At 34.9% G+C, this 27022-nt stretch overlaps 5 protein-coding genes across 16 annotated transcripts; 2 read left to right on the plus strand and 3 right to left on the minus strand.

Annotated features, from left to right (window-relative positions):
• Positions 1-394: 394 nt before the first annotated feature.
• LOC100647772 (monocarboxylate transporter 3) lies at positions 395-15803 on the minus strand. Of its 9 annotated transcripts, none has more exons than XM_048405740.1 (12): positions 15011-15803; positions 14801-14914; positions 5949-6249; positions 5726-5869; positions 5442-5647; positions 5135-5363; positions 4586-5046; positions 4270-4498; positions 4025-4200; positions 3721-3943; positions 3396-3643; positions 395-3320 (listed from the first exon to the last, which is right to left on the minus strand). In XM_048405740.1, exons 2-12 carry the CDS (start codon positions 14891-14893, stop codon positions 3171-3173), a joined length of 2460 nt encoding a protein of 819 aa, XP_048261697.1. In that variant the 5' UTR covers positions 14894-14914; positions 15011-15803; the 3' UTR covers positions 395-3170. The 9 variants fall into 9 exon arrangements, with proteins under 9 accessions (XP_048261697.1, XP_012164210.1, XP_048261696.1 ...); XM_012308820.3 differs by having other exon boundaries at positions 14801-14934; XM_048405739.1 differs by having other exon boundaries at positions 14801-15803.
• A 769-nt stretch (positions 15804-16572) lies between these two features.
• Positions 16573-19017, minus strand: LOC100650074 (heat shock factor 2-binding protein). Of its 2 annotated transcripts, XM_048405756.1 has the most exons (7): positions 18956-19017; positions 18669-18827; positions 18319-18505; positions 18126-18244; positions 17945-18049; positions 17615-17880; positions 16573-17546 (listed from the first exon to the last, which is right to left on the minus strand). In XM_048405756.1, the coding sequence occupies exons 2-7, from the start codon at positions 18723-18725 to the stop codon at positions 17225-17227; spliced, it is 1056 nt and encodes a 351-aa protein (XP_048261713.1). In that variant the 5' UTR covers positions 18726-18827; positions 18956-19017; the 3' UTR covers positions 16573-17224. The 2 variants fall into 2 exon arrangements, with proteins under 2 accessions (XP_048261713.1, XP_012164213.1); XM_012308823.3 differs by having other exon boundaries at positions 18669-19002.
• A 205-nt stretch (positions 19018-19222) lies between these two features.
• LOC100647654 (delta(14)-sterol reductase LBR) lies at positions 19223-22856 on the plus strand. Of its 2 annotated transcripts, XM_003395652.4 has the most exons (10): positions 19228-19573; positions 19819-19993; positions 20107-20293; positions 20376-20510; positions 20589-20659; positions 20734-21097; positions 21177-21475; positions 21553-21806; positions 21882-22006; positions 22091-22856. In XM_003395652.4, exons 2-10 carry the CDS (start codon positions 19844-19846, stop codon positions 22372-22374), a joined length of 1869 nt encoding a protein of 622 aa, XP_003395700.1. In that variant the 5' UTR covers positions 19228-19573; positions 19819-19843; the 3' UTR covers positions 22375-22856. The 2 variants fall into 2 exon arrangements, with proteins under 2 accessions (XP_012164214.1, XP_003395700.1); XM_012308824.3 differs by having other exon boundaries at positions 19223-19573; positions 20376-20659.
• A 60-nt stretch (positions 22857-22916) lies between these two features.
• Positions 22917-24072, plus strand: LOC100647534 (proteasome assembly chaperone 1). Of its 2 annotated transcripts, none has more exons than XM_048405761.1 (5): positions 22917-23147; positions 23230-23294; positions 23380-23543; positions 23616-23811; positions 23889-24072. In XM_048405761.1, the coding sequence occupies exons 1-5, from the start codon at positions 23050-23052 to the stop codon at positions 24068-24070; spliced, it is 705 nt and encodes a 234-aa protein (XP_048261718.1). In that variant the 5' UTR covers positions 22917-23049; the 3' UTR covers positions 24071-24072. The 2 variants fall into 2 exon arrangements, with proteins under 2 accessions (XP_048261718.1, XP_048261717.1); XM_048405760.1 differs by having other exon boundaries at positions 22930-23147; positions 23230-23309.
• On the minus strand, positions 23072-26557 carry LOC100647417 (cyclin-K). Its single transcript, XM_003395651.4, has 8 exons — positions 26297-26557; positions 25852-26080; positions 25634-25765; positions 25404-25509; positions 25275-25332; positions 25017-25189; positions 24798-24944; positions 23072-24735 (listed from the first exon to the last, which is right to left on the minus strand). Exons 2-8 carry the CDS (start codon positions 26068-26070, stop codon positions 24338-24340), a joined length of 1233 nt encoding a protein of 410 aa, XP_003395699.1. The 5' UTR covers positions 26071-26080; positions 26297-26557; the 3' UTR covers positions 23072-24337.
• Positions 26558-27022: the final 465 nt, after the last annotated feature.

The following is a 27022-nucleotide window of genomic DNA, read 5'->3' on the forward strand; positions in this document are numbered from 1 at the left end:
GAGATCACTCCAAAGTGATGACGTTCTACGATTCACCAGAGCATTTGCATGCTCCTCTTCTTTTTTATATATGTATGTCTTATAAAAGAACAGAGAAACCATCGGCCGAGTGCGAAAACGTTTCTACAATTTCGTGTTTGCCAGATACGAGCCTTCGAACTTTTTGACTTGGCCTTTCACTACACGCTGATTTGATCCTTGATATTCAAACGTCCCGCCTTTATAAACGTTACAAACATATATATATATATATATAGTGTAATTTTGAGCACTTCTTTGAAAATATATATGTATGTATGTATGTATGTATATTATATTAACTTATTCCTTAGAAGCTCTCAAAATTACACTCCGACAGATTTAATATTAAGGAGAAATAACTGGGAAATGTTGGTTCAATGTTTGCAATAACGTAGACGTATTTATTCCTTTTGTTTTCATATGGACGGTAAATCGCAAAGTTTCAATGGCAACGTTTTGTTGCAAATACGTAATATTTACGATATGCAGCAGATTGGGAAGAAGAGTCGAATCGTTAAGGGTTCGATACCGACGAACCATCGTTACGATCGCTGACAATAATGCAACCTGGTTGACGTATTACAATATTTTATTGCTAATAATTTACTGCGTATTCGTGATTTACATGCGGCAAGAAAAATAACGTGAAAACGCACGGAGAATAATCTGCGAACCAAAACAACGTACGATTTAAAAAAGCGAGCGGGGATACGCGGATACTCGTACTTGAGCGCGAGTATCGTTCGTGGGAACTATGGGAAAATATGTACGTATTATTAATAAATAAACAAGTCAACGCAATATTTCAGTAATAAAAATTCATAATTCCTCTTCAATTTCAATAAACGTCGCCTAATACATTTGTCCTTCTTTGTACCATAGCATATATACTTCACTTTTTTTTTTCTTTTATTGTTTTCCTTTTTTAACATATGCACAGGATTAAGTCGTGCGCATGTGTGTTGAAACGTTCGTTTATATATGTATATATATACATGTATACACGCGTATATGTATATGTATATATATATATATGCATCTATTATGCACACACGACACACACATACTTTGCGTATCTCTACTAGAATCTCGCCTGTTCTTACTAACATACATACATACGAAACATGCGCATGCGAAATGTCACATGAACACGCGCGTCGATATTATATATACTCTATATGTGTGTAAGTGTAACTGGTAGCACTTTTGCCGCAGCGACACGCGTGCACACATATACCTTTTCGACTGAATAACATGTATACATTATATTCCAATTCAAATCACAAAAACACGGTCTCCTGTACGACAATCGTGAGAATAAAAATAAGTGTCGCGATAGTTGTACTAATTAATATAGTATAATAGTAGTAGTAATAGTAGTAGTAATAGTAATGGTAATAGTGATAGCAGTAGCAGTGATAATAATAGCACTGTTGGTATATTTTCTCTTCCTTTTACTTTTTATCCATAATAACGGTTCTTTCCTCCTATTTTTTTTTTTTTAAATCTTCCGAGTCTTATGCATACGTATCGATAATTAATCACCATAGCCGCTTACCAATAATCACCGTATATACAATGTACATACAAGTATAACATTTGTTGTATGCCGTTTAACAAGATTTACAATTATCTTCTTTTGTCGTTCATTATGTGTATATAAATATATAAATTTATATGGTCATACATAAATTTATATATTTATACTAATCATAGGCGTGTATGCGTTTATGAATAAAAAGTATTATACTTATGTAATTGAATAACGTTCTCTCTACTCTCGATAATTAATATTTAATTAGTTACATGTGTAAACGACAGGACAAACTACAGCTGCCGAGACTCACCGAGACGAGAATCGAACAGCACGTGTATTAGTCGAGAATTAGTTTGTGTTAATTAATATGTAACTATCGTTTCACATTTCTTCCCGACAGTAGATTCTCGGTCAATTAAAAAAAAACTATTAATTTACACAAACTAGATGCATCAGACGAGTTGTGTCCTTTTATACATTAAGTAAAATAAACATTCTAGCTGAATATCATTAATATATTTAATTAATCTCTACCTAACGTGTTATTTGTTCATATAATCAATATATTAATACAGGGACATACGGTAATGAGGTCCCGAAACAGAAATCATTTTCTATTTGCCTAGTTTCGAAATTCGTTATACACTATTTTACAATTGCCTATATAATTATTTACAATTCTTTCCGCAATAGCGAATCTATCTGTATGTCGCCTAATCCACATTTTCTTCACTTATAATAAGTATATACATTTGTTGTGTATGCAAGAAAAATATTTCTCTGAATGTAATTTAATTGGAATTATACATATCTTTGGATCGTGACCAAAAATAGATTTAAGTAACAACTTGTAGGTGGGGTATTCTCGATTAAGAATGGTCAATCATTGCGTGAATTGTCCACGTGTGCAACCTTAAAAGTCAAATGCGATACGCGCTAACGTAAATAACACGATAAGTCGACATAGTATAACAAACGTTTCTTTCGTTGTGTTCGACAAGTAAAACGTAGCTCAAAAAGTAGAACGCGGCTAAGTATCCTTAAAAAGTACTATAATGAAGATAAACAAGCCTAAAGGAGAGAGCCAGTCGCAAAATATTGAGATTGACCATTCTTATTCTAAATCATAATATTTATCACTTACGACGAAGATTAATATTCTTTCAACATTACTTCGATATGCAAGTGCAAAAGCATTTTTTTCACTTTTTCGTTATTTTTTATACTGATCATTCTATACTGATTAAGTTAATAAATTCTTCTATCTATTATCTACTATTGACATAGGCAAATGAAGTTTTCCACCTGATGGCATTTTTTACATTGTTACACGTGTTTGTTTGTTTGTGTGTGTTTGCATGCAAACCCACGTGTATGTGTGTAAGATTTATATTTATATTTAAATATTAGTTTCATAAAAAAAATTAGGTATATAATTGCAAAAATTGTAAGTACGTCAAAAATACCATCAGGTTGTACTCATTAATTTGTGCTTTATCCATTAGAATGTATAACGAAGAAGTACCTTTTTCAGACCTTTTAGAAGCAACAGCCCTATCACAGTGTGGCTCGGAGATGAAGGCTATTTCTTTCTCCTTATGCGGACCAGACTTTATAAAACAGACTCTATTTGTTTAATTTCCTTCTCGGGTGGTTCTTGTGGAGATGGTGCAGTTTCTATGATTTCAGGAATATCTTCTTCGTTCTCTTCTTCGATATCTTCATCGATTGGAGTCAATGTATCTAATATCACAGGCTGGGTCTGTAATAGAATTATTCTTACTCGTTAATTTCCATTACTCTAAATAATGTTTATTACTTGTTACTATATATCTACCTGCGGCGTTGTGCACCGTTTCATAGCTGGCGCCATGAAACTAGTAACCGTGCTTATAAGGAAGAAAAATCCTGCCATAAAGAATGGGATACTGTAGCTTTGTGTTGCGTCATAAACGGCACCCGCCAAAGGTGAACCAATAATAGCTGCAGCTCCTCTAAATAAGATTAAAAGACCAAATGCATTGGTCAATTTGTCTAGCCCTAAGAGATCCACCAAAATAATCGACGTCAAAGAAATGTATCCAGCTGAAATATTACACAAACATATAATATTGACGCACATAATGAGATCCATAATAACATTTATTAATTTCAATACTTACATATAGCTATACCGAAAAGAATGCTCATAATGATATAAGCAGGATAAGAATGGCAGAACGGTATCGCAGCTACAGCAACTGTCGATATAATTAAGCAGATGTTGTTCAATAATAGTGAATCTACTTGTGGAAAATCCGCGATATATCCACAAGCTACACGGCCCAGAGTATTAGTAATTCCAATTATAGATACTAAATATGATGCAAGAGTCTTGTCAATATTCTAAAAACAATTAACATTGAAAAACTGATCATACAACAAACAATATGTAGTAAAAAGAATATCCTATAATCTTTAACTTACATCTAAGACCGCAGCGTCTAATAAATATACAAACGGCACGTATAATCCAGCCATTCCAAATACATTACTGATACCAATTAAAAGAAACACTGGATCCTTTAGTAAAGATAGATCCATCATCGTTGACAAAGCTTCTTTAAACGATTCAGGTAATACCAAACAGGGACATAGAGGTTCTGTAACATTTACTATGTTTTAATAAATGTTTATGAATAGTTATATTTGTAATTTTTTGAATTACTCACGTTGAGGCGCCTTTTCAATATCGGTATCTTTAACATCTCCACGTACGGATTTTGATAATGAAATAACACTTTGACGATAATTTGCAAGTGATTTTTGACTCTGATATTCTGGTAAATTAACCACACTGCCGCTGTAAAATATATCCTTTCGCGATAGTGGTCGAATAATTTGTGGTTTCTCTTTTGGTATACTAGATTTGCTGGTAGTAAAAGTAATACTTTCGCCATCCTGTAAAACGTATCATTTATGGTATAACTTAATAGTCTTTTTTTTTTAATTAAGTATATTTTTAAAAACTCATGCTAAAACACGTACTATATCTATTTCTGCATTATTATTCCGAGAACCCATAACGCTGCCTGTCGAAAGTCTTAAGTGCAAACTCTTTCTAATATCGCCATTAGAATTTAACGTTGTTCTAGAGTTCTTAATCGCACTAAGACTTGGTTTATATCTCTCGCTAGTGCTAGTTTTACGAATTCGATCGAAAAAGGGTACAGAGCCATTTTTAGGTAAACCTTGTACGTGAGTTGTAAAAGCAGGTTGAGAAGCATTTCTAGGTATTATTGGTTTGAATTCGCTTTCAGACTTTTCTGACATATCTTTTGTATCTTTGGTATCATCGATATTTTTTCTGCTTTTCGATTTAGTGGAAATACTCTTTAAGTCCATACTGCCACTATTACTAGTTGCTCCACTGGAAGAGTGTTCTTGTACTTTCACCTCCGATATAGTGGGCAGAGTTGGCACCGTTGGAACTGGTGTTAAAGGAGTTCCTTTAATATTACAAATAAATGAAGTACATCGTAAAATACGGTGGTGTTCGATCGTCAATATAGTTAATTTTAAGACAGATTTTCTTACCAGGCACTAATTGGTCTAAATTGAAACTGGAATGAACACCAGGATCAATGTTAATAGGCATTTTCATTCTTTTCTCCATAGATCCATCAGGCAGTTGTACCATAAAATAAGAACCTCCGATACTTCCACGTTCCATTTGAAATCTTTTCTCTTCCGCCATTCTTTGTAATAATGGTTTAACAGAAGAAGGCTTTGGATATTCTAATGGCCTCATCATTGCACCAAAAACCTATAATTTTTCTGTTGTTGTTATCAAATATACGATCTATGTTCCAGAATGTCTTAGAAAGCTAATAGCTACACTTACAGCACAATTTAAAATAAGACCAGCCAGAATTAAATTTGCTCCTTTCCAATTATATGCTTCTAGTAACATTGTTACAAGAGGTGGAAATGCAAATGTGCCAAATCCTGAACCACATACAGCAATGCCTGTAGCTAGAGATCGTTTAGTTTCAAAATAATAACCTACACAAACTACTGCTGGTAAATATATTAGACCAAATCCAACTCCTGAAACAGCATAATTATTATAGCATAATCAAAATGTAAATAAGTAAATCAGATTATAATCCAAAATATTATACACACCTCCCATAACACCATAAGTCATCATAAGCATATTTACACTGGTTGAAAATGTTGAAAGTACAAATGCTGCTGCACCTAAAAAACTTCCTGCCATACATACTGCCCTACATCCATACTTATTTGTTAAAGCACTGACAACAGGTCCTAAAAATAGATTGAATCTTTTTAACCAAGACATTATTACGCTTGAGAGAAAGATGATATTTATAATAAAGAAATTTACCAGCACTGAGGTACATGCCAGATAACAACGAGCCAACCCATGCAGTTTTTCCTTTTCCTTCTCCAAAATATGTAACAAATTCTCCCAGAAAAACGCCAAATGTATAAGCAATACCATCTACTATCATGTTACACATGAATGATGCAAATACCACCACCCATCCGTATCCACCATCAGGTGGAGGTGGTATATCGTGGTATTCGCACAGTGAACCCCCTTCATCTTCTGGAGATGCTTCATCACTAGCTCCATCAGTGGCAGTTAATCTTGCATGCTCTTCTACAGAATATTCACTGTCCGTCTGTAAAATGGTACAACAACATTCATAAATTTGTAACTGATATACATAAAGTATTAACATTTTCTTATTTTTCTACATTTTCTCGAACATTATTCCAACAAAGTAATTCACCCTTCTTAGAAAATTTGAATGAATATTTGTTTTTAAATCTTGTTACATTGTAACATTGATATTTGTGTTTGCCTTGAGTAAAGTAGTGGCAGTTCACCTTGAATACTGCAAGAAAAGCTTCATTTCATACCAATGCATAAATACATAGGCAAATTATAGATATTTCTATACATGCCTGATTAACAAATTGTTAAATTAGAATACTTATAGATTTCGGAAAATCATGCAGATTCAACTACGATTTTATGACATCATTTTTACGAATGTAAATTACTTTCCTCCGTTGAAAATAAAATGAAATTATGAGAATGAAATGAAATAAATCGAAAAGCACGCTACTGCGGAAGATATCTTTTGGAGCGTAATGTGAGAACGCGCGGCCGTATTATAAGATGATCTCATAACGCAAACGTAAGCATAGATATGGCTACTGTGACTTAACCATTCCCTAAGGCTACGTTTATCCAAGGTAAAATAGCATTTCCTTTGAATCTAATAAAGAGGAAGCGATATTGATCACGCGATAAAACGATCGTGTTTAACGAAAATTCCTTAAGATAAGGAAATTTTAAGAATACTAGAGAAGAAGATAATACAGATCATATAAATGAATCTAATTTCGTGCTTCCTTAATTCTGCTGTATTCTTCGAGTCATTTTCGACTCAATCGTGTCCTTCTATCGTTTCTTCACCTCGAGGAAAATATAAAAAAGTCGTCAATGGTATTTTTAAAACACCTTCTTCAAGATATTTTAAGTCCTTCAACATGAGTGAGATTGGATAAAAATTCGAGAATCGCAGCAACGTTATAAGAAGAAATATTTGTAAGGAATTTTTTTATAGAAATGTCGAAGGATCGAAGTAGTTCCGTACAATGACCTCGAGTATGTTAAAATTATTAAACGAATTTAAATACAGCGCTAGAGCATAGGACACGCATATCGATAGGCTTAATAGTGACTTAGCTTAGCGGAATGGAAGGTCAACCCAATCAGCTGATCCACTGTCATTAGAATTGGCAAAGCGTGCGCCACCTAACGTCAAGGCAAACGAAGCTCGACGAGATCATTGTTTTCGACCTTGTTTTCGTGGCGGTCGGTGTCACATTCGCAACGGGTGCAAATTGTGCACACAGCCATGCAGTAGGTACATGGCTGTGCTGACAACGTATACATATGCGTGTATGGTGTGCCAGCCGTACTCGGTTCGTGTTCGTCAGAACCTTCTGTGCGAAAGTGTAATTTATGTTGATTGTCAAGGCTAAGTCACGTGTCGTCCCCGAACCAAACTGGACAAACAAACGAAGCAATTACGACGAGAAACGATGTAAAACGGAACGAAACGAAACGAAACGAGAGTGCCTCGAAACTCGAGGCAAATCAGATCACCCAAGAATGAAGAGATCGAATCACGCAAGAGGCGCGTAAACGTGGTAGCACGCGCTTTACCAAATAGAGACAAATCTTCGAAACGTACCGTACTGATCTTTCGCACGCGACGCGAGCCGTATTGGCTGTACTGCGACTTGTTGAGCGACACGCGCGACATTCTACGATCGCTTTAATGTCACACTTCACTCGTTTCGCCGTTGGCCTCCGCACACTTATGCAAAGTTCTATTTTCGTAGAAGTGCGCGCAGCTGCGCGTTGTATGTTCTTTCTTTCCCGTGACTTTATCCCGTGGCAAGGTTTTACCACGCTGCGTCTCTTACGCGCGACTTTAACACACTCCCCCTGTTAGCGAATAACAGGAGTAGTAGTATCAGTATCACTCGTCAAAATCCGCTGCCATGTCTTTCACACTCACGCGCTCCCGTGTCAACTCTCTATTGTACTGCCATATCGCACGCCTTTGACCAATTAACGGATTGACGGTTATTCAACGGAAAGAAGAGTGTGCAACGGCCCCTTAAAAAAAGTACACTTTTTGCAAAGATTGAGAGTTCACGTTCTATCTTGTCCCTCGTTGCAGCGCACGACAACTATACACAACATATATACGCGCGAGGTGACGCGTCTCAACCAAGCTCAGATCATCAACAAGGTCTAGCCACGAGACATCGGATGCACGCGAATCAAATGACACTGTATACCTCGTAAATACGGCACGCGTAAATTGTCATGACAATTTTGCCGGCAGAAACGACTGGTTTCTACTATTGGACGTATAACTATGCGTATCACTACGCACTACGATGAATCTATTTATATATAAACACCGTAGTTATAGCCTTTCTTCCTCCAACGTCCACGAACAAAGTAACTTTGTTCTCTACGCGTACAACGTTCTTTTCTCTGTCATCGTGAATGGCTTTGACAAATGATCTTTGGTGTAGTGTAAAAATATGTAATGCTGAATGCGACGGAACAGCATGCAATGGTGTGTCAATAATACGACCACTCGATCGTCGATTTGGCGATTACGAACACGCGTGCAGTGCAAATGCAAATGCACTGTTCTGTTTACCACTGTTCTGTTCTAGGCGAAGTCGCGATGCACCAATGACTAAACAGCACAAGTCTCCGTTGAAAATTTAAGTACCCGCCGGACAAAAGAGCTGCTTACGACAACGAAAGAACACGGACCTCCCGTTGAAGCGGTAAGCGGTACTGATCGGTTGTGCGCGAAAAGTTAACCTATAAATGCGAAGCGTCTCACACGCGTCCCCTCCCTATCTCACAATTACGTGGCGCGACAACCAGACGACACTCGAATTTGCATCGTTCATGATTCTAAAAGAAGCCTTGAATTTTCACACGTACGCAGTTTTCGCCTATCGCGATTTGTTTTAATTAAAGCAAAATGCCTAATTTACATATTCTGCACTATAGGAAATACGCTTTGTACAGGGCGCAACGGTTCGATACAAAATCCGCTTAAAGAAGAAAAAATCAATACGAGAACGGTTATAGTATTTAAAACGACCAAATTACATACTAAATTATAACTTTCTCCTTGTTTTTCTCCATGTTGCAAATAACCGTACGAGCAGTTGATGCAATCGTAAACGATATAGAATTAAGGAAAGATGTTATATTTGAAGAGGACAAAGAAAAAACAGACAATAAAATGGCGGAGAATCCGTTTAAAAATTTCAACGGCTGTTTCCATATAGCTATAGCATGGACAAATGTATTTGATATGAAATGATTTATATCTTCACGAAAGTGTTACATAAATGAAAGCTACAAAGCATTAAGAAGCTGTGATCATGGTGTAAACAGTACGAATCTATTGTTTCATTTATTTTTATGCCTATAACAGTTTTTCGTAGAAATGTCGTAAAAAAAGGACACTCAAAATATTTATAGTATAAAACATTTCAAATTGAACTGAAACAAATTTTAAATTTTTTCTAGCTAAGAAATTGCTCTAACCACGCATCTTTGTAATCGACAAAAAAACTCATCAAGTATTGCATTCCATTCACAAAGTCGAGATATGCTTGGTCGACAAAGGAGCACAAAAATAAGCAGCTCTGTGACACTGCGCTCCACGCGAGGCCAAAAACCTTTTCGTTGTTCATATCCGTCCAACGAGGCAATGTTTGTATCAAGGGTTACTTGGTGCATTATTGGAGGAATTGCAACTCCGACTAACCAACACGTCGCAGCTCAATGTCACCCAGCTCTGCGCGGATGATTCACATTTGGCATAATAATGGAGAGATCGACATGTTATTTCCTCTAACGTGCAACTACAGGAGCAACTTTTGAACTTACGTTTAATGTTTCGACATATTGTTCCACGCTAGCCATTAGTCCGTACTTAATCTTGTAAGCCACGCGCTGTAGTAGCTTTTTTCAATATCAGGGGTAGAGGGACAAGCCTACCTTGTCACTCGAGGTTTATGCAATTTTTAGAGTTAGTTGTTTCGAGACGTTACCTCACTAAACAAATATTTGCTGGCAACGATCTCGTACTTTAGGAAGAAAGTGACAGTTCCCGATGCGGTGTTATTATCTGGTGGCTTCGAGAAATCATGTTCATAGTCGAGCAGCTGAATACAGTAGTGTCGCGTTAACTGGTCAGAATTTTGCTGGCCATTGTTATCCCTGACCAATTCTTCGAACTGATTTCGTAGTGGAACTCTCTGGACTCTCTTGCACAATAATTTACAAACTAATAATATTAATTAGTAATATTAATGAATCGACAATTTTCAAATTGTAAATTTTGTGTATGTATGTATGTGTGCGCGCGCACCACTCGCATGCGCGCGTGTGTGTGTATACACTCCTTATTTATATTATTAAACTAAATGTGTAAGAGTTTATTTGGTTTACAAGGAAGTATTACCAAGGTCTTTGGAATTTTATTTAAAATAGTACACTATGTGAAAAATTACTTAAACAGTCTGATTCTCTCGAATTCTATCTTTTCTTTGTTCCAAACATTTGTTCGAAAATATCTCGCACTCAACAAGGAAGAGAGATACTCAAGATTTCGTAAAAATATACCTCCCTCAATAACTGGACAGATAAGATCCCAACCCGTGGCCAGTTAGCGAAGCACTACTGTAGCCATGCGGGAAACATCGTACATCGTAAAGTGACCATCATATTGTAGCGTGACGCGCGCACTAATAATCTAAGTTGATGCTTACACTGACATGAAATTAATCTTGCACGCAAAGGAGGTTACCAATATATATATATCATATGTCGTGTTATCAAGATTATCAACAATGTACATGAAATCTCGATTAATCGATTGCCTTTTAACGATGGCCGTCTCCACAAAAATCACCAAACAATCGAATTACAGCGAACACAAATGAGAGAGCTGGCGAAAGGAGGCGGGGCGATGAGGCAGGAGGGCACTAAGTAAACATTCTGAAGATGATCTCGAGTCGATGTATAACAGTGGTGGAAACACTCGAAGAATCAGCACCGATAAAAGGGATAGGTAGATGGGAGGAGAATGGTACCACTGGTATATAACGTCGATCACGCGAGTTACTGCTGCAACATGCTGCATTCCACTGGGTGTTCTCTGTGCTCGTCTCTACGCACGAGTACATTTATGAATTAATTAGATAATAACCAACGACAATTAGTGTTGAAGGCACGATACATGAAAACACCATCTGCTTCTGATCTCCGCGGAAAAATTAGCAGGCAGAAGCAACGGCACGATACCGTTTTATAAAATACAATCAATTCGTAGTATTTGACGAAATAATAGCGACGGAAGAATTCTATTTACTGAAACAATCGTAATTTCTTTGTCTCGACCTAAAATAAGGTTGAGCTCGAAATAATTATGAATCAATCGATTTGAACAACAACGATCGCGCATCTTTCTTTCGAACTTCCAATTATAAAGCTTTCGAAAGCGTCACGAAACGTGCAGAAACGCAGATAACATCAATAATTTAAAATAATCGCGAGAACATCTGGTCCTCGTCTTCTCGGAAATGTTAACGGCAGCAGTAGCTTAAAATGACTCAGAAACCATAAATGAGAGCTACATCATGATATTTTCTCGATTTGCAACAGGCCATTGTTTACGACGATAGCCTAGCCCCTTCTTCGTTGTCTCAGTTTGCTTAGGACCGCGAGATACCAGGATCCCCGATAAACACATGAACATAATAATCGAGAAAGGAAGAGCATGTTCCCTTTGCTGAATGAATCACATCGTCTGACAAGAGTATACGCTTTAAATTATCATAACCTCACCGGATTGATATTTTTTCTCCTTTTATCCGCGCGTATTTATTAAGTCGCGATAAGCTGTTCGGAAAATTTATTGAAAAGATTAGAGCGCTGTAGAACTGCTGAACAGCAGTTCTTACGAATTCGAAGAGACGTCGATATCATTGATATTACAAACGATGCAATCCAACCTAATCGTACTTACTTAATCGACTCAAGGGAAATAGGGAAATTAGCTACTGTTTGTAATCGGAATTGTTAATCGCCTGTTTCTTCCGTCTATGGTTATAAAGATTAACTGTTGCGATCATGTTCATCGATCTATTTAATCACTCTTAGCAAATTAATAATAAAGTCTAAGTGTGAGAAATTCGTTTATCAATTATTGAGAGCAATTTATTCGCATCGATTATAGTGACTCACGAAAGTATTTGCTCGCTTATCATAGAAAACTTTTATGAATATATTATACGTGTTATACAAAAGGTTTTGAAACTTCATCGACAATGAGATGAGACATAGCGTACGATAAGACATTGGTACAATATGAATACTGTTGAAAATGACTGCATTAGATAATCAACTATTCAAATATTTTTGTAACCTTTGTGATGTGTACGTTTAGAATAAATATCTTATATCTTGTATATATGCATATTTAGTCATGACTTATGATAATGCTAGTACAGTTTCAAAATTTTTTGTGATATATTAATATACGTAACATATTCCTAAAAGATTTTAGTAGTACGTGTTGAAATATATTCGTGAGTCGGACTATATTCATTTAAACAAGAGAGCCTTCGATAGAAGCAATCAGATTCATGGACACGTTTTCCTACTTACGATCTAACGCTCTTGGGCCGAATAGCCCAAGGATAAGGGAAATACTCGACATCGATACAGTACGATAACGAATTCAACAAACACTCAAAAGATAAGATGTTCGCACGTAATAAAATACATCTTAATCCATGGCTCGACACCAATCCATTGTAAACTGGCACGTGATATGGTCTATGTCTGCAAAAAAAGTAATAACATCCACAGACTACACCCAAACGTAGAATCTCGTACGCGAAATCTGTCTCTGTAATGTTACCGGCAATATATCGATGGGCCATTCGTAAATGTGTATTACCGATGTCTCAGGTAGGTAGAAGAGATCACTTTCACTTGTGCGTATCATGATTAACTCGATCGCGTCGTGCTTTTCGTCACTTGAATCTAAATCCTCCATAATCCGTGGTAATCACGATCAACGATATTTACCGAAAATGTGACACCCCGTGAGACTTGCCAATTAACGATTTGTATACACGCGAAGAAGAGAACACATTCACCGCCGTCTGTCGCCGCTGTTCCGCTATTTATTTAAATTGAATTTCGCGTTAAACCGACAAAACAATCGATTAGTATTGCTTCGACCTTCCCTAAGTTAGGCCACGTGCTGGTACATCATAGTATACCGTTTACATTGAAATTCTATAGTTTGGCTTCAAGGACGAGAAAGTTACGATTACCGTTTACACCGAACGCCATCGATGCATCGCAAGCATAATTGAACTTCGATTAGATATATCTGTTTATCTCGATGTGAAATTTTAACGACAACAAGGCGACGTCTACAATTACGATTAACTAAATACGATACAAATAACGAAGACGATAAAATGAACATTTTTGCAGACAATCGTTTCATTAAAAGACGAATCAATCTTACATACCTTATTCTTAGGCGACATCGCGAGATGCTGGCAGCAATGTCCTATTTAAATGAAGATGAATACACCCCCGTCGTGAATGAGAAAGCGAGTGAGAAAAAGAAAGGGAAAGAGAGATGGCAGGTCTTGCGCCACCTGAGTGGACAGCGTCCAGCTGCGGTATGGGAAACAAGCGATATGAAAATGCGCGCTGCTCAACCACCGGCTGACTTATCGCATCGCAGTCGTCAAGTCTGTCCGATTCCCCACTCTATGAAATATCTATCTCACTCCATTTTGCTTCCCAACTGTTCTCCGTGTATACTATCACTCGATTTGTTGGATGCTTCTCTCTTTGTTTTTACAATTTATTCCTCCATACGCTTATCCTTTTCTCATTCTCTTTGTTGCACTCGAAACCGACCATCTTCCTTCCGCTACCAGATTTCCACACATTTCACGATGCGAATACAGAACGCGCTGCTGCTGCTACCGATCTATCGATATGTACAAAATCCTGGCTATGTGTACGCCCCGATATTCCAAATATGCTCAAGATATCGTGATTAGATGAGCATCTCCCATATAGTGGCCACGATATTACAAACTCAAAACGATGCAATATCAGCAAACGATATCGTGCTATTGAACTATGCGAATAACGCTATAATAGAAGGATAAAAGAGAACGATACCATAGGAGGAGGAAAACCCGCGTAAAAGAACAGCGGAAAGGCTTAAATCTCTTTTACCGCAAAATTTTCGTGGAATTCGATACGATCAAGCGGAGGTTATTTTCTAAATTAAACAGTTCCGTGTGTTTCGTCACGAAAGGAGTTCTAGCGCAGATGCGCGAATACGTCTCTGTTTTATGACGAAAATAGAGTAGCAAATCGTAGCGTTCGGTTCACCCATTTCACGTGTTTTAAGCACAGCTTCGGTTCCTTCGAGCTTTTTCTACGATGATTTTTCCACTGCCTTACTATACGGATATGAGTCGAATCATGACATAGACTAAAAAATTAGGAAGCAAGCACGTGAAAAGAAGGAAAAAGATAAGAAGATGAAAGAGACTTACGACATTATTGGCCATAGGTTTCGCCTTGATCTGCAGGCCATCATCGTCACCGATCTGCTCCCCGATCTGTTCGCGGCTGCTGGCGGGGCCCATCTCGGCGCCGCGGCGCCCACCCTAAAGTTAGTTGTCACTATCTTCAACGAAATTGAAACAATCACAGCTTCGCGATCCCGTGTCCCCGTGTACGAGGAACGAGATCAGAGCTATTACCAGCCGGATGACACCTCCTTCGGGCGGTCCGGTGCGCCCCCTTTCGAATTATGAGCTCTCCATTGGTGTTGCATGAACAATCCTGGAAGTCGTAGCTGCTCGGTGACAGCTTCTTCCGGACGATCACCGCGACTTTTTTTTCCTTCTTCCTCCCTCCGAGTTTCTCTTGCCCTCAGTCCATCGGTGTTCTAACGCACAATTATACTCCGAAGAGAAGAGAAACGGATCTTGCTCTTGTCGGGAACGGTCGTCGAAGGATAATAGGTTATTTCTTCGGAGTGCGGTTAAACGACGGTCATACGTCACCGATCGTTTCTTTTTCCGGTGTTTCTCGTTACGACCAATTTGGCGATACCACGACACGACCGCCACCAATAGCACTAATTCCAAATCAGTTCGAACCCTCAACGATGACGAAGACGAGGACGACGACGACGAGAACGTAGCATACACCCCGCGCACGACCTAGTCCACGGAATTTCGATCCACCTTCCAGGAACTTACTACGTGCCGCCTCCCCCGATCCGTTTCGTTCAATCGTTCGGGTTCCAGTGTAAAATTGCGAGAAAAAATTAACAACCACTCTGTCACCGTCCTCGCTGTCGTTCGCGTAAGTATATTCGCGGTACAGCTAGATGATAGAGAACGTAAAAATTCTGTTGGAGAGAATTTTCTCGCAGACGATCCCGCCGCGGGTGGGTAGCGCCGCGGCGCCCCGGGATCAATAAAACGACCGCCCGGCCGTCGCCTTTCCTAGGTCCTGCCTGCCTGCCTGCCGTGATCTCCCGTTTACGCGACGCTGGACGTCGCGACGCGTACCCCCCCGCTGCTCTTCATACCGCGGCCGCGAACGCGCCGGACCTATGCGTAACACGCATGCGCGATCTCCTGTCGCGCACGCCCCCACGTGGTCTTTCCCCACGAGCTTGCGCAGCTCGATTATCGACGCGACAGTTGGTCGGTATTGCATGCGCTTATATCTAGCCCTTTCGTCCTACCTCTGTCCTCCTTTTTCCTATTCTTTTCCAATTTTGTCTATCTCTTCATGCGGGATAATGAAACATACAGATTTTTTCGTGTTGCTATTTTTGCTCGTGCCGCGTTTTTTTTTTATTTCCCACGGGAATCAATGAATGAGATTTTCCTTATCGCGAATCATAATTCACATCAACATTTCGTTCTGTGACAGTTAATTCCATACAACAATTTTCCAATTTTTCTCTTTAGTATAAAATAGAAACAAAGAATCGCGGTTATTTTCAAAGATCCATTCATATACTCGTCGGAATCAAACAATTTTTTTATGAAAATATAAAAGAAATCGGTTGGACTCGAAGGATGTAGCAAGGTTAACGACGAAGATAGTTTGTTTTCTGCTTTTTAATAAAATCGGATTTTTATTTTGATATTTAGACTAATTTATTTACAAATATATAACGCGATCCACACTTTACTATATGTATCGATCTGGTCATATATTGATCCTACATGGTTGGTAGAAAGTTGTACGTACATACTTACCTACTTTTAAACGATTCTATAGTTACAATTTAAAGCGTTCGTGTAATTATTTGATTTATTGGAACAGAAGTACATTTATGAGTTCAAAGCGTTCAAAGTTTATCTCTTAGAAATCAGATAACTGTAGTTTTATTGCAACTTTCGGAGTTGGCTGTGGATGCTCAATGAAATTTAGAATAGCATGTTCACCAATTATGTACCAATTATTTGCGTTAAATAAGCTTAACTCTAATATTTTAAATGAAATCTTTAATTTAAGAAAAACTACTTACTTTGCCATAAATCACCGTTTTTTCGAGATGTAAGTCCATAAAGTAAATAAACGTCGTGTCTATTCTATTAAAAACTACTTGTGTAATTATTTTAATTAATCAGAAAATATTTGTGCGCCCGATTACGTTTTACTATTTAACCGTGTGTATAATCGATTTTGTACTATTCCGTATATTATCCCGCACAATTGCTTTTATTTTGTAGCTGTATAAGGCAGATCGATATTCGACAGTTGTCAGACTAGTCACGAACACGTTCTAAAGATATATTCTGTTGTTTGATAGCAACGCAATTGTAAAATAGAATCTTTTAATTCCCATTAATCTAAAAGATTAGTTACATAAACAAAAATTCCTTTGTTATTAACAAATTTCAACTTGAGCTTATCGAATGGAGAAGAAAATCCTGATAGTCACGCGCTCAATTCATACGAATAAATTTCTGTGAATCTCGCAACTGTTTTATCACTTGTTTCGCGACTGTACTCATTTCATTTTTGTTCGAAATAGCGATATCTTCTATTTTGCTGATCGGTAGGGTGGTGATTAAGTCTTGAATGTATTTGGGATTCGTTAAACCATATGTCATCGAATGCAACACGCGCAGACAGAGGAACTGTGTCTCATCTGGTAGCGAATTGTTCCTCAAATAACAATTTAACACGTCGCTTACTCGTGACTCGAAAAGATACTGCAGCCCGGTTTTATTCATACTGACATTATAAAATGTCATCAGCATTAATCTATAAGAGACACGGCACGATTAAAAGTACAAATGAATTGTTAATTTGCCGGTAATTCGCAAAATTACCTCTTTAGTGATAAGGAACCTTGCGAAAGTGGCAAAGTGGGCATGAGTTTCATCATTTTTTGTACAAAAGCTCTACCATTCGGATCAGTCATTAAAAATTCACGTCCCTCGGGTGTTGCAGATATATTTGATACAATGCCTAACAAGCCAATTATAAACTGATATTCGACGTTGCATGTGGGGGGGAAAGCATTTCGATAAGTGTTTATAAAAGCGACGAAACTTCCGTCTGTTATCGATAAAAATTCGCCGATCATGTGCTGAAACTATAATGTACCAATTAACGCGAAACTGTACTGTCCGTTGAATACCGGAATTAACAGTATTTACCCCAGAAAGCCAAACGTCGACAATTTCTGGGAGGCGAGATGCACGCCATGTTAAATTGCCTAAAACTGCTCCCAAAGTTGCACAATATGTACTTTGATTCAATATCTAGAGAGAAAGAGAGATAATAAACATATCTATTAACATAATGAATATTTTATAAATTAAATTATAGCCGAATCACTTGTTCTCTTAGATATTCTATTTCTTCCTGTGCCTTTTTGTTTCTGTCCACTTGCTGTTGGAGTTGACTGTGCAATTGTTCACACTTTAGTTCTATGGCTGAAATTTTCTCTTTCTCTTCTATGAACAATGAAATAATTAAAAAATGAGGTGTTATTGTTTTCTTTTGAATAAAAAACAAACATTATGTGTACCCTTATTTATTTGATCAGTGAATGATTTTGGAAATGAAGAAATAAGATCCTGAATATTTTGACCATCTTCTATATTTAGTTTCTTTAAATCTATATCTAATCCAGAATTAACAAGTGCTTGAGGGACATCTGTTACAAACTTATGGATGCTTCTTTTGACGGTCTTTAGAGTATTCTCCACAGAAACCTGAAAAGTTTTAATATGCTTATATTACGTGGATGCACAGTTTCTTTAGTATCAATTCCTTTTAACAGGCTTTCATATTCTACAAATCTCAACATAGATATAAAAGGATCCATGTTAATCGTTCTTTAAACATCAAAGAAATATGAAACCAATGTGAATTTACCAAAAATTGTTTTTCATCTCCTAAATTTGTTTGCCTTTCTTCATCATCCTTGTCCATAATTGTTTAACTGAATTTTGTGTTGATGCAAGTAATTCTCACGTATGTTTAACGGATTGATATCAATGAAAATACTTTCAGCATGTTGACAACTGTCGTAACCTGCATGAAACATAAATCGTTACAAAAAGTGGGAAAATTCAAACATCAGCGCGGTACAATTTAAAACATATAAGTTCACATATAGTTAATTTGTATATGTATTTTATAACAGATGATTCTTCCGTTACTTATAAATTATTTTCGATTGTAATGCCTCTTTCTCACAAACAACATAAAAGATTAAAACTTTATTTCTTTGATTATAATTTCTTCAAATAAAAAAGGGATAAAAAATGTAATATTACATATTACTAATTTCAGTCAACATCTAGCTAAAATAAGTTTTGTACATGAGCGTACTCAAGGAAGCGATATATTTGATGAAAAATATTATATTAGTAATAAAATAAAAGTAAAGATTCTGTTTTTTAAAGTTCTGAAATTGATATTTGAATTTAATTTAAAGACATCTCTATTTTAGAATAGGAATTGAGTTTGAGTTTGAATTTTATTTTTCGTTCAATACATTAGTGTTATATTAATATTGCTTCTCGTATGAAACACGCTTAAATCTTATCTTCTTTGTAAGGACATCATAAGGTAACTGGCGCAACGGATGTAAGCATATATTTAACCTCGCGTGGCCTGCATTTTATGCATCTCGGAACGCTATAGCGTGTGTGCGTCTTCGTGTTATGATGCAAAAAAAAAGCGTTAATTATAACCTTACGATTAGGAGTTCTCTTATTTTTAATCTAACTCGAATCTCATTAGAACATATTGCTGTAATCTGAGTAAAACTGCACGTAAGTTGTAAAACTGTATTGATTAACATCTTTATATATTAGAACTTAATTCATGAATCGTTATTATACGACAGTTTTTGATCGCAAAAACTGCGAACAAAATTTCATTTACTGTGTGATGTGAACAATAGTATAGTATTTGCATCTTTTACTTTTTTGTAGAAACAGTTATGCCATATAAAATTAAAAGTTGAACAACATATTTAATGCATTTAACTATTATATAACGTAACGATGTTTTACAGATCATTATTAATTTTTGGACACAATATGAAGTTTTCAGAAGGAGAAGAAGTACTTGTAAAACATCCAAGTACTGATAGATACCACAAAGGTAAAATATTAAGTATGAGAGGTGAACGGTATAAAGTACAATTTGAAACAGGCATTGAACAGTATGTTCATTCAACTGATATTAAGGTACCTGTTTTGTTAAATTTAAGCTATTTTATATATTTTGCCTTTTATATATTCTACCTCGTTTTCTCTTTTACTACTTTTTTTCTTTCTGTATAATTTCTTCAAAATTTTAGATGAATAGGCCATCAAGAAGTACAACTAGAGCTAGTAGTAAAAGTAGAAAAAGTCCCACCAGATATTCATCAATCAGAAAATCTCCACGCAAACGTTCACCCGGAAGATCTCCATCTGTAAATAGACAATCTACAAGGACTCAAAAATTTGCAAAAATTTCTCTACCACGAATAGAAATACCTAGGGGTAAATATATTGTTACAAATAATCTGCTATTTTTTAACAATATTATTAAATGAATTGACATTTTCCCGCATAAAATGTATAGATATGCAGGATAATGGCAATACTGATAGTAAAAAGAATATAAATGATGATGAACATTCTGTTGAATCAATGCCTCTTCAATCGCGATTGAAAGAAATAGGAACAGTGACGCGTAGATCAATGAGATTGTTATCTGGTACGCTAAAACCTGAATCAGATCATAAAATGGTTTTATTAACGAGAAATATTAATCGAGCTGTCTCACTTCCCATAGAAAGGAAGAGTCAAATGCATGATTTTAGTGTTGACGTGAAGGAAAGGGGGCATTCAGTACAAAGAGATCAAGTAAGATTTTTGTGTATTGATTATTGTATATTATGATAAACATTCTATATACATTTATTAATGTTTGACTTCAGGATTTATTAAAAACTATAAATTATGAAAAAGATGTAGATATAAATCCACAAGTAATAGAAAAACGAAAGAAAGAAATCAGCATGGTTAGTGAACCACAAGAATGGGGAGGATGGTTTGGAACCCTTCTTCTTATAGTTTTATCACCCGTAATAATGATACTACCGCAATTAATGTGTACAAAAGATGAATGTATACTTGGATATCCTAAGATACTAACAGACGTAACGTTATACGTCGATCTTAGAATTTTTACTGCATATTTAGGTTTCTTTTTATTTGTAATAATTTTTTCGACTATACCGATTGGACGAAAAATTGATGGACCACAAAATAGAATTGGGAGATTACAGTATCGTCTAAATGGTGGCTATTCATTATTTAAATTACTCATTTTAAAGAAAAATTATATGAATGAAATTATTATTTTACATACTTCTTTTAGGTTTTTTATGCAGCCTTTTATCAGTAATCATATTTGCTGCGTGTATATATAAAGAACTAGAAGTCACTGATCTCGTTATACAAAATTCTGTACAATTTTCAATTAGCGGTTGGATTCTTGGAACGATTTTATCATTATTATTATTTGTAAAGGGCGGCAAAGCTCCTGTAGCTAATCTAAACATACATGGATCTACTAACAGTGTGATATATAATTTTTGGCAAGGGAGGGAAATAAATCCACGAATTGGTCCTGTGGATATCAAAATAAATCTTTTTCGGACTTCCATGATAACAATAGTAATAATCATTCAAAGAGTTTCCTCATCTGTAGAAATGTATATTATAAGATATGCACGATTTTATTCGAATTACAGATTCTCATAAATTTGTCCATTGTGATAAAAACAATTGAAGAAATGGAAACGTATAGTTTAGAATATCTTAACATAGGTGTTATGTTAGGAACTTTACTGCAAATAATTTATGCAATGGACGCACTCTTCTTTGAATCTGCAATACTAACAACTTTTGAAATAATGTATGAAGGAACTGGTTACATGTTATGTACCGGTTATATGATGTACCCATTTTTATTGGCTCTTACAACAAAGTATATGTTATATCACAAGTAAGTACTAAGAATAAAAAATAACAGTACATCATGCCATTGAAATTTTATTGAAACATGTTTCTTCAATTTTAGAACACAATTCACTTATCTGTTTGTCTTTCCTATACTTGCATTTATAATTGGATATTTGCTATATAGAATAAGCAATTTACAAAAGAATGAGTTCAGAAGAAATCCTTTATCTCCATCATTAATGCGTAAATATAAAATCATCTTACATTTAAATCAATATTAACATTACAAAATTAATTTTTCATATTATTTGTACATTTATTTTGTAGACTTAGAAACCATACCAACCACCCGTGGTAAGAAGCTTATAGTATCTGGATTATGGGGTCATGTAAGACATCCGAATTATTTAGGTGATATAATAATGTGGTGGTCAATATCGTGTATAAGTTTGGCACATAATATTTTACCTTATTACTATGCAATTATATGTACAGGATTGTTGATATATAGAGCAAGAAGAGATAATGAACGTTGTAAAATGCGTTATGGTTTAGCTTGGGAACAATACACGTCACGTGTTAAATACATGATTTTATATCGTATATTTTAGAATATAATATGTAGAGAATATTAGCAAAGCTACCTTTAGATACCAAAATATGTTATAAAATTGTACCTTTAAAAACTGCAATGCTCATTATTTTATAGAATATTTTAGTCGTATTAGAATCGTTATATAGAGTCCATATACTCATGCAACACACACGTGAAACAGCAAATAGGTTGAATATAGCAAATCTGTGGAATATAAAACCAAAAGAAATGATTGTATAACATTAAGCACTAAATTTAAGCATGTCATTTCTTTAATTCTTTAAAGCAATGAACAAAGTGTGATTATCAAAACAGTACATTTTAGACATAATTAAGAGACATTGTTGATATAAATATATGTAATATAAAGTATATTTCTATTATAAAGACAATTACATGATGTAAAGACAAAATATGATGTAATGAACAAATTGCAGTAAGAATTTTTATACTTTTTATACAGAAATGTACAATTGACAAATAAATAATTTTCTAATAGCTGCGTTAAAATTATATAAAGAAAATTTGTTTTTAACTGTATCCAAAATTTAATGTTTTGAAATGCAATCGACTGTATAATTTTTTCCAAGGTTGTTGCCTAGTGTGGCTGTGACCTGTGACACAGCAATAAAAGTATTCTGTTACAAACTGGAGATGTTTTACTGTGGTTTCTTTTAACTTTGTTGATAAAATGGCAAGTTTTTTCGGTGAAGTAATATTTCCAGTCTCACGTGCGTTCTGGGACGATGAAGATGAAAATAAAGCTACTGAATGTTCAGTTAATCAACCGTAAGTTTTATTTTAGTTAAACATAACCTCTTCAGTTAAGTGTTTCAAAAGTGTCTCAAATACTTTTTGGAATATATTTCAGCGAGTTTTTTGTTCAGTGGTTAAAAACAAAACCATCCAGCATTGATACTTTAATTGTAATTGAAGGTGAAATGTTAATCGGTAATATATATTAATTTAATTAATCGGTAATATTTTGGTCGTGTTATAAATAGTTTTAATGATATTGTAGATTTTGTAAAAGAGTGTTTGTGCCCAAACTCAGAAGAAGTATGTTTCGTGGAAGATGAAAAACAAAAAAAGATATATACAACTTATCAAGTTACTAATGATATGTATTTAGGTATTGTATCTCCACATTTTGATGTGAAATTGTCAGGCAAATTTGTAGAAAAGGTAAGAAAATTTAACTTAAATTATAAAGTATATAATTCTAGTAATTTGCATTAATTTTATTAAATTTATTAGATGGGTGATATTATATCAAGTGCAAAAAGTATAATTTGTATAACATGTTGTCATATATCAAATTTCAAAAAGAAGGATATACCAACAGTACCTTCTTTCTTACGGATGTTGACTACAAAAAGTGGAGAGAATATTTGCAAATCGAAAGAGCCATACTTAGAGCAGCCAAATATTATATATGGAGTAACAGCAGGAGGTTAATATTCAAATAATACAAACTATATCTTTAGATGAAAGTTCATTATAAATGGTACAAACATACATATGTTTCAGTATTGTCATATGCTCAAATTATGGAACTACCTTCAGTTTTGTATGTTTTATATACAGACAGTATGGTATTGGACTCATTATCTGCAGAACCGCTTTTAAAATTATTAGCAAATTATGCACCATTGCATACTGTTACATTTTCTGGAAAAAACTTTTTTAATAAAGGCAACCTTTACATGTAAAACATTGACTAATTTTTCCTTAGAAGTTTTGTATTTATAGTTTCTTGTTTAAATTAACAATTTAAACACGTAAACATTAATAATATAAAAACTTTATAATTAAATATTACTGTTAATTCTAAACCTTACATATTTACAATATTTACAAGACTTAGATTACAAGACAAGATTTAACTATTATCTCTTTGATAATATTAACTTCAATTACAATAATGGCGTTTACATACAAACAAACATTGCATATTTGGTCTTATAAATTTGTATGTGTTAAGGTTGTGGTGGATAATACGTACGCGGTGTAGGTGCTGGGGGTACTGGATTATTTGGAGGGAAGTATGACGCGTTTGTAGGATAAGGATATGGTTGAAACGGTGTTGGCGTTGTAGTAGATGTAGGTGGTGCAGGTCTAATGGCACCAGAGGAACCCATATGATGCATTGGTGGGACAATGTGATTCATTGTATTTACAGAAGGTGGTGGTACAGAAACATTTGCTGGAGGAAACGCTGGAGGATAATTGATATTACTATGTGCAAAATTGGTTGGATATGTTTGAAAATGCGTTGGCACATCCATTGGTTTTATTGCATCTGTGGTATCTGTAGTTAAGCATCCATTTGCAGAGACTGCAACTGCTTCAACTTTAGTAGCCTTTCCTGGTGTAACTACAATTTGATATTAATAAGACAATTTGTCATCACAAATAAGACAATTTTCATGTACATACCATTTGGTGTAGTAGATATTGATTCTGTGGAAGGTGCTGTTATAGCTCTATCTCTACAAGGCTCATTAGATGGTGTTAAAGGTGGTGAATCCGGCGGCTTTGTGTTATTTGCTTGTGAATACAAATCTAATACTTGATGACATATATCTGAAAAAACAAATCAGATGTACTTACTTTCCATATTGATATATTCTAAAAAACGGTTTCTTATTAGGGTACCTTCTAGAAGATCCATAGTAACATCCTCAACAAACATGTCCCACCAACGTAAATGTTTGGGTAATCTTCCATTCCAATCTACCACTTCAAATTTGCTAAGCTTCCCTGCCAAATACATGAGAGCAACAGCAATAATTTCTGGTTCCCATTGCAATGACAATGTTGTACACAAACTATAAAGGAAAAGGAATAAAGATTATATAAACTTTTTAAATCAATTTAAAAGTAATAAGAAAACATTATAATATATAAATATACCTGTCGTTAACAAATGTCCAAGCCATTTGAACCATTTTCTGCAATTTATTTTTATCACCTGCAAAATATCATTGGTTATTTTGTCACTTAATATATTATTTATTAAATTCATAAAATTTATTTCAATACCTTTAAGACATTTTGCATATTTTAGCAAGTAGCTGTATGGATGTTCAACTTGCAAATCAAACTTTATAGTTTGTAGTAAAATTCTTTCTAATGTTATGACCTCTTCCTAGAAAATTTATAAAAAGATTATTTTACAAATTACATTTCAAGGATATATATCCTTAATAATAATAAACTATATAGTTATAATATAGCCTTAAGAATAATAATTATATAGTTTATTGATTTACCTTTGGATCCTCTCCAAAAGTCATCAATTTTTGTTCAGTTAATAAAGACTTTGCAGTCTTAATTATATCTTTGCATTTTTTTGGAGTTTCTTCTACTTTGCCTGCTAATAATAAACAGCAGCATGCAGTTACCTATATGAGATTCAAAAAATAACATAAAATATTTATTTTTTTCACATCAATAAAAAAGAAATTAATATTTATTATTAAATACGTACATATCTTGGGAAGTTTTTAAATGAATGAAACATGTAGAATCTATGAAAATAAACAACTCCAGTTGCCATTGTATTGTATCCTAAATCCATTTTGGTTCCTGTATCAATAATAAATCTGGCCCCTTCTTTCCTATATCTGCATTCTGTTTCGTAGTCAATTCCATCTTGAATGGATGGTGTATTTCGTAGTTCTTTCTTCTCATAATACCAGCACGGCATTTTTATTGCACTTAAAAAGAATAACATACATAAGAAAACTTTATATAAATAATGACACTTCGCTAAGGTTATATCACATATATCACACAGGTTATATCACAGAATAAATCTTTTCTATACTGAATATAAGTTTACATAAATGATAATTTAGTAATTATTGTTACACAAAGAAATTTCTAAAATCTTTACTATTCCATAAACTTTACAGTACTTTACAGATACTTACCAATGTTTATGTTAATGTTTAAGGTGTTCTCTTTCTTTTACTTGCTTAGATGTTTTTTATTATATACAATATTGTGTTATATATAATATTATATATACTATCTATATTAACCCGTTTGAATTGTTTATTATAAACAAGAGTTTGCAAAGAGTAATACTTGCAAGACACTATGGCCGTAAACACTATTTCAAGATAATTCCGCATCTGCACGTAACAGAATGTACACAAGAAAGGGACAACAAGAAGTCATTTTACGTAAAGTTGCTCATGCGTGGCTGTATCACTTGCTAGGTGGCAGCACGTATACTATAATACTATAGGAATTATTAGGAATTATTTTAAAATTTAAAATTAATAATAACAGAAATATTATTCATTTCATTTTATGTGTGAAATCTACGTATAAATCATTTTATTTTCACAAATAGTTATTCAATTACTAGTACTTATTCTTAACGAGTCTTTACACTATACTTGTGTATTGTGTGTGTGTGTGTGAATATATGTATATCTTAACTTAGGCTTATTTGAACTGAAAAATTTCTAGAATTATATTGCACTGTATTACATACTTTGGAAGTACGCGGCTAAAGGTGACCTTTTACCCTGAAAAAGGGAGTGCCGCTCTTTTCCGGAAGTATGGAAGTTTGAATTTTCTTTTCTTCCCGCGCAGAGTTCTTTTAGCGGAAGTGAACTTTTTCAGCTCGCAGTTCGACATCTGTAGTT

This window comes from Bombus terrestris, chromosome 5 (genome assembly GCF_910591885.1).
Source record: "Bombus terrestris chromosome 5, iyBomTerr1.2, whole genome shotgun sequence".
Lineage (NCBI taxonomy): Eukaryota > Metazoa > Arthropoda > Insecta > Hymenoptera > Apidae > Bombus > Bombus terrestris.

Coding starts and splice junctions, on each gene's coding strand:
- LOC100647772 (XM_012308819.3), bottom strand. CDS start 13,260: ATGGAGGATTTAGATTCAAGTGACGAAAAGCACGACGCGATCGAGTTA. Junction 6,250..13,161: donor TCTACCTACCTGAGACATCG/GTAATACACATT, acceptor ACCATTTTACAG/ACGGACAGTGAATATTCTGT. Junction 5,648..5,725: donor GACTTATGGTGTTATGGGAG/GTGTGTATAATA, acceptor ATGCTGTTTCAG/GAGTTGGATTTGGTCTAATA.
- LOC100650074 (XM_048405756.1), bottom strand. CDS start 18,725: ATGGACAAGGATGATGAAGAAAGGCAAACAAATTTAGGAGATGAAAAA. Junction 18,245..18,318: donor CACTGATCAAATAAATAAGG/GTACACATAATG, acceptor CATTGTTCATAG/AAGAGAAAGAGAAAATTTCA. Junction 17,881..17,944: donor TCGACGTTTGGCTTTCTGGG/GTAAATACTGTT, acceptor GGTACATTATAG/TTTCAGCACATGATCGGCGA.
- LOC100647654 (XM_012308824.3), top strand. CDS start 19,844: ATGAAGTTTTCAGAAGGAGAAGAAGTACTTGTAAAACATCCAAGTACT. Junction 20,294..20,375: donor ACGAATAGAAATACCTAGGG/GTAAATATATTG, acceptor TAAAATGTATAG/ATATGCAGGATAATGGCAAT. Junction 22,007..22,090: donor TTTATCTCCATCATTAATGC/GTAAATATAAAA, acceptor TTTATTTTGTAG/ACTTAGAAACCATACCAACC.
- LOC100647534 (XM_048405760.1), top strand. CDS start 23,050: ATGGCAAGTTTTTTCGGTGAAGTAATATTTCCAGTCTCACGTGCGTTC. Junction 23,148..23,229: donor GAATGTTCAGTTAATCAACC/GTAAGTTTTATT, acceptor AATATATTTCAG/CGAGTTTTTTGTTCAGTGGT. Junction 23,812..23,888: donor ATATGGAGTAACAGCAGGAG/GTTAATATTCAA, acceptor CATATGTTTCAG/TATTGTCATATGCTCAAATT.
- LOC100647417 (XM_003395651.4), bottom strand. CDS start 26,070: ATGCCGTGCTGGTATTATGAGAAGAAAGAACTACGAAATACACCATCC. Junction 25,333..25,403: donor ATATGCAAAATGTCTTAAAG/GTATTGAAATAA, acceptor GATATTTTGCAG/GTGATAAAAATAAATTGCAG. Junction 25,190..25,274: donor TGGACATTTGTTAACGACAG/GTATATTTATAT, acceptor TTTCCTTTATAG/TTTGTGTACAACATTGTCAT.